General features: G+C 39.5%; 1 protein-coding gene and 1 pseudogene across 1 annotated transcript in view; one reads left to right on the top strand and one right to left on the bottom strand.

The window, feature by feature from the left end:
* Positions 1-968: 968 nt before the first annotated feature.
* LOC106337530 lies at positions 969-2,839 on the bottom strand (annotated as a pseudogene).
* A 559-nt stretch (positions 2,840-3,398) lies between these two features.
* LOC106340325 overlaps positions 3,399-6,173 on the top strand; it is a 3,370-nt gene continuing 595 nt past the window's right edge. The window contains exons 1-13 of the mRNA XM_013779208.1: positions 3,399-3,487; positions 3,565-3,645; positions 3,732-3,800; positions 3,856-3,919; positions 4,051-4,442; positions 4,527-4,787; positions 4,898-4,988; positions 5,080-5,204; positions 5,287-5,368; positions 5,445-5,562; positions 5,670-5,827; positions 5,919-6,033; positions 6,111-6,156. Of these exons, the coding sequence (XP_013634662.1) occupies positions 4,966-4,988; positions 5,080-5,204; positions 5,287-5,368; positions 5,445-5,562; positions 5,670-5,827; positions 5,919-6,033; positions 6,111-6,156 (667 nt within the window). The 5' untranslated portion in view covers positions 3,399-3,487; positions 3,565-3,645; positions 3,732-3,800; ... (2 more) ...; positions 4,527-4,787; positions 4,898-4,965. The remainder of the gene's footprint in view (positions 3,488-3,564; positions 3,646-3,731; positions 3,801-3,855; positions 3,920-4,050; positions 4,443-4,526; positions 4,788-4,897; positions 4,989-5,079; positions 5,205-5,286; positions 5,369-5,444; positions 5,563-5,669; positions 5,828-5,918; positions 6,034-6,110; positions 6,157-6,173) is intronic.

The raw sequence follows: 6,173 nt of genomic DNA, 5'->3' as shown, positions 1-6,173 counted from the left end.
TACCATTCTTAACTACTATAATTACATTTGATCTGGTGCCGTTAAAAATACATGAGTTCTTGATTGTTGATAACCGATGTGTAAACCATGATCCGGTCCACTGTATACTGAACCACACGGTCTGTCTAAGCATCATTGTATCATAGCCCTGCAATAGTGAATACATCTTCAGTTTAGTATGAATCAAGAAATTAGGACTGCACATTTGATCAGGTGCCGTTAAAATACATGTTATCCATTAACGATGCCATGAACATTAGGTATATCAGTTGCATATACGACATTGGTTTAAGAAGCATCTCCTCCTTTTTCCGCAAGCAATGTCTTCTCTGATAGTTTCACTGAACAGAGCTGGTTCTTGGCTCACCATACCGGGTTGCTGCGGTGGCCATTCCAGCTGAAGGTATTAATCTCAAATCCATCAAAAGTGATGACCTCATCAGGATTGTAAAACTTCCGCAGCAGCTCAATTACTGTTGGTTTCCCGGTTCCGCTCTCTCCAGCAGCTCAAAAGTGATGACCTCATCATTCTAACTATGCCTTGACGCATTCTTGCTTTTGTAGAACCTTGCAGATTTCTTCAAATATGTTTTCATCAGTTTCTCCTAAGAATGAAGGAACCGTTCTTATGCTCATGTGCACATTCATCTCTTCTGGACTTGTTTCCTCATACATTCTCCCCCTACAGTTTTTCAATATTTTCATTAGACAAAGAAAACACAGAAACGTTGGACATAAATGGACATAAATGAACCTTAAACCACAATCCGTAGCAGCATCAGCAGAAAGCATAGCTCCAATAGCACCACTTGAGTTCTCAGTCTCTTGAACCATCCCACGTGGGATCTATATGAGGAAACAAAGAAAAGATTGTCAGACTCTTTTCTCATGCAATCGTCAGACTCCATAGACTTTAGTTCCAAATGTAAGCTACTGGCTGGCGATAAAGAAAAGATTGTGACAAAAAAAAAACTTCTACATTTTGTTTTGCCATTCATACTCAAAAAGTCTTGCAACAAAGAGATCTCAGAGTCCTCTGCTTTGAAAGTTCCTCAGCAGCATCCATACTAAAGTGATCCTACTTCTCACGATAAAAGAGCTCACTTCTTAATCATTCAACATCAGCAACTCCCAATAAGAAGGACGTTGGTGCATCATCTCCAAGCAGCGGAATATACTCTGATCCACGCACATGAACGCTAAAGCAAGCTAATACACAAAACAAACCAAATCAAGAATTACATATAATAACATAAAGCTAAGAAAAATACTGCTAAGATAATGTACCATTCTCAATTTTGATCACACTTTGAAGCATCACTTCCATCTTTGACTTCATGTCATAACTCTCATCCATCTGAGGTACGACCAGCAACAGTTCCCTGTGAATCTGTCTGACAAACTGACAAATCCTCTGCGCGAACTCGACTTCACCATCTGAAACTCGACTTCACCATCTGATAAACTACCAATCGCCATCCTCATTAGCTCTCCAGTCAAATCTGCGAGCTGCACAAGTAAGCAAACATAAACTGAGATCTTTTTAACAGAGTTAAACATTAAATCAAGAGAGTCTACAACATACCCCGAGAATATAGTCAAGGATGTTGATCTACAGTGGCTCTAGAGAAGTGTCACTAAGCGGTAAAAGCGTAGAGTTAATCTCATCTAGATTAGAGAGTGTTCCGGACACGCAGAACTTATAAAACGTTGCAGCTTCAACATATTCCTGCACCTGTAAGTTAACCCACACACAATCATGTATCAGTTAAACCAAAATGGTTTTAGAAAGATGAATGATTGCTTATGATCCTCTGACAGACCCTGGGGAGTAAGCTCGCCGGAGCTTCCAAAAATCAGTGCCTTGAAGCTCTTTCATCAGCCGGGCAAAGTGTTGTTCCCTCACTGCTTCTAAATCTGTCCCTGCTTTCTCCAGATACTCTTCTTTGTTGTCTTTACTGAGTCTGCCACACAAAAAAAAAAACATTATCACCCAAAACAAAACAGAGCATAAGAGTTTGATGTTGTTACCTGTGAACTTGAAAGATGACTTTTTTGCTGTTCATAGTGATATCACGACTTGGCTTCACCACTCTCTCTCGTTTCTCTTTCTACAAAAGAGACCACATTGTGAGGTTTAATAAACAAAGATACACAAAACCACTCTTAGCAGATGAAGAATCAGAGTTACCAAATTGAAAGTTCATTCCTTTAGTCTCTACCTCATACATCTCTACCTATAAGACTCAAACCCACTCTCAGCAGAAGAAGAATCAAAGTTTCCATATCGAAAGATCGTTTCTTTAACCTTCGACCTCCTATAAGACTCAATCCCTAGACGCAAAGGTTCAATCTTTCTTGACAGGAAACAAAAACCCATAAAGCATCGAGCTTTTCTACAGGGAATAGAGGAAAGAAGACTTACGAAGTTGTTGAGATAATCAGCGTATAGAGAGAAAGCATCTTTCATTGAGGATTCGGTAGTCATCGTCCTTGCTTTCTTAACCAGTTGCTCAGCACCAGTCTCTGCAACTACACAAACATCCAAACTCTCAAATCATACATAATATGGTGTTGAGAAAGACGATAGATGAGCGTAGGATTACATACTTTGATGGAGTCGCTGAGGTTTTAACTTGGGAGCCATGAACATTAAAGAGGTTACTCTTTAGAACGCCGACGAACAACGCAGCATCTGTCCCCCTTCCCTAGAAAATTGGGGTTTGGAGAAATGAGAAAGGAAAACGTCTAATCTCTAGATTTTCAGATCGTGAAAGGTGAAACGTGAAACGAAGAAGGTGAAGAGCAAACGGAATGGGCTTCCTAGGCAATTGACATCACCATTTGGGCTCAAAAAAAAAAACGAACCCAAACATTGATGACGTGTCAAAACTCTTTTGATTGGACGATTTTTCTATCACGTCTACGGGGACAGCCTAACTGTGGCTTATATTCCTCTTTTATTATTTGTTTGATTATTTCATGTGCGACCATTGTAAAATTTATCTCATATATTAACTATAAACTATAAATAAATTAAACTATGCTCATGAAAAATACTAAGTCAAAAATAAAATTATTAATTAAATTGGTCCTAAATTTTCATAATTTTTGTTTTTAATTTCAAAATATTTGTGCTAGATAATTCTGAAAACCTAATCGACTAGTTCACTGGGCGCTAACCACCGGCGCCAGCCAGATCTCAGGTCTTTTAGAGATACTTGGGATGCCGTGGACCAGTCGACCACACCCATGTGGTTAATTATTTACTGTCTAAAATACCTAGTAATTAGTATTTTGAAGATGTAACACTTAAATTTGATTTTTATAGTGAAACAAAACGATATTTTAAAACACTATATATATATTTATGCTTAATGTCTCTGACAATAATCATTCATCCATCCATGATCTTTAAGTAAAATTGTTCGATAAGAAAGACGAAAAGAAGATGACGACAGCAGTCGAGATGGCTTCACACTCTCAGGTCTCTTTTCTCCTGTTTGCTACGCATCAACAACTATCAATTCTTCTCCTCTCTCGCTAAATCAATTTGATCAACAGGTTTTAGTGGAAGATAAATCCAGTGTTAGAATCTTGACACTAAACAGACCAAAGCAAATGAATTCTCTGTGCTCCAACATGGTATTGGATCTTTTTTCTCTTGTTGTTTCTCCCAACTTTTCGTGTCCTAGTTTACATATTTGGCTTGATGAATTAATCTTCTCTAGATCACTCGGTTGCTGCAATTGTTCCTTGCATATGAGGAGGACCCTAATGTGAAACTCCTCATCCTAAAGGTAATAAATATCTTTATCTCTTCTGGTTTGTACAAACTGAATATCTTCACCACAGGGTCAGGGAAAGGCCTTTTGTGCTGGTGGCGATGTTCGACCTGTTATTTGTGACATCGTACAAGGTATATTGCACACTCCCATTTTTCTTTTCCTGCTTACTTCGTGTTTCATGATGGGCTATAGAAATGTTATATTCCGCGGCCCAAAATACACAACTCGCCTCTAACCCTACTTTTGATCTATCCCGTGAAAGCATTTGGATCATCTATTTCTGCGGCGGCGACGGATGACGCCTGCGTTTCCTTTCTATCGTCTGAAACGGCCGGAGTAATGGATTCGTCATTATTCCAATTTAATATGAACGCCCACCACAGACCATTCGATGCGCCGTTCCTATCTCCTGAGCGATGAAGATCTGTATAAATACGTAAGTACTTCTTCTTATCTCCACCTCATACCCTTTCTATCTCTTGAGAAAATCTGATTCGTGTTATTATGGCTATTTCGAGAATCTTCTTCTCTGACTTGAAGTCCGGCAAATGCTCTTTCGTCGTCGAGGCAAGGCTGCTGCGATATTGGGAGGCGAGGAACGTCAAACGCGGTGGTGACCTGATGTGGATCGATATGCTGCTTACGGACGTCAATGTAAGATCTATTCTTCCTTTTAATTTTTTTTTATTTGGATCTGTTTCGATCATCGTCTAATTGTTTAGATCTTATTTGTTTCAGTCGACTATAATGCAAGCTACTATCAACGCTAACCGGGTTTCAAAATTCCGAGAGAGGCTCGCCGCAGGATCGATGTATTCTGTCTCCTGCTTCGACGTTGCTCGGTGTGCTCAGAACTTCCACCTTGCAGACTCCCCCTTGATGATCCGGTTTAATGATTCAACTGACTTTGACGTGTTAGTCAATCCGGTCTCACCGGATTCCGGTTTTGTAATCAAACCGAGTTGGTCGGATTAGCCAACACGAACTCTCATCTTCCTGGTACGGACATGATTATATAGATGGTCTTTTAATGTATTTTGGTTTAGTGTTATATGGATTGGTATCTGTTTAAACATGTATCGTACTAATATTGCTATTGAATTGCGTAGATGTCATTGGTGAGATCACGGCCGTGAAGAGCACCGTGTGTGAGCCTCCGGAGGATAAAAACCGTGTCATGGTGACCGTTAGATTGGAAAAGTAATTTTATTCTGATTTATAAACTCTTCTGTATTTTCTAGAGATGCTTAATTATTTAAACTACAAAATAATGGCTGTTGCGAATATGCAGTGATGTGTCTGTTACTCTTAGCCTGTTCGACGCTCAAGCTGTTTCGTTTCACCAAAAGCTTGAAGGCATGCGTGTTGATCGTAAAGTGATTGTTGCCACGAACATAAATCCGAAGATGGTTGGAGGTATTATGTAGTTTCATTCCGTGTGATGATCATATGATATTACGTAATCTTGCATTTCATTATTTCGCGTTGTGCTATGTAGGTCGTTTGTTCCTCAACGCAACATCAGGAACGCATGTTTATTATGATAAGGAAACTAATGCAGGAGAATCTTTCTTCTACAGGTAATCTTCACCGGTATATAGTTTGTAAGTATTTATTGACAGGTTTAGTAACTGACATTTGTGAGATTTTGTACAGATTGGTGGCTAGGGACACTGCTCTTCCATCTGCTGCACCCGTGCTAAGGTCATATGGAAAGGTTATCCCCATGACAATTGCTGAGCTAAATGATTTTATCATCACTGCCCCCTCTCAGGTAATGGTCTAACCAGTGAAAAATTAGCGCTCTTACATATATATATATATATAGATGGTTTTTATATAGTGGTCTGACTGGATGTGATGATGGTTTCTCAAATGTAGGACATCGACTTTTTATGCACCGGGAGAGTCTCGCGTGTTGAAACAGACAATGGGTGGTGTTACGTTGCATGCTCTAAGTGCAGTAAGAAGTTGCAGAGATCTGTCTCTTCGTTCGAGTGCGTGCGTTGCAGTAATCCTAATGCAATCGGGTCTCTGCGGTATGTAACTTAAGTGGTATACAATATTAGTTAGTCCCGTTTTCAACACATGTGTCTCATAAGTTTCACTTTAACTTTGTCTTTTCTTTAGCTATCGTGTTGAGATGGTTATAGCGGATGATACTACCGAAGGGACATTCGTTTGTTTCGATGGTGTAATGACAAAGCTACACAATCTCATGGCAAGTGAGGCTGTTCAATTGTTGGTAAGATATACGTGTGATTTATACATGATTAACACATAACGTTACTAACACGCTTCCTACTACCATCTGACAACAAGGCTGAAGAAGGGGTGAATCCTGAGGACTCTATGATGCCCCCGTTTGGTTTTTTTTTTTTTTTT

This window comes from Brassica oleracea, chromosome C4 (genome assembly GCF_000695525.1).
Source record: "Brassica oleracea var. oleracea cultivar TO1000 chromosome C4, BOL, whole genome shotgun sequence".
Lineage (NCBI taxonomy): Eukaryota > Viridiplantae > Streptophyta > Magnoliopsida > Brassicales > Brassicaceae > Brassica > Brassica oleracea.
Note: the sequence above shows the minus strand (reverse complement) of the source record. Positions and strands in the feature narration are given on the sequence as shown.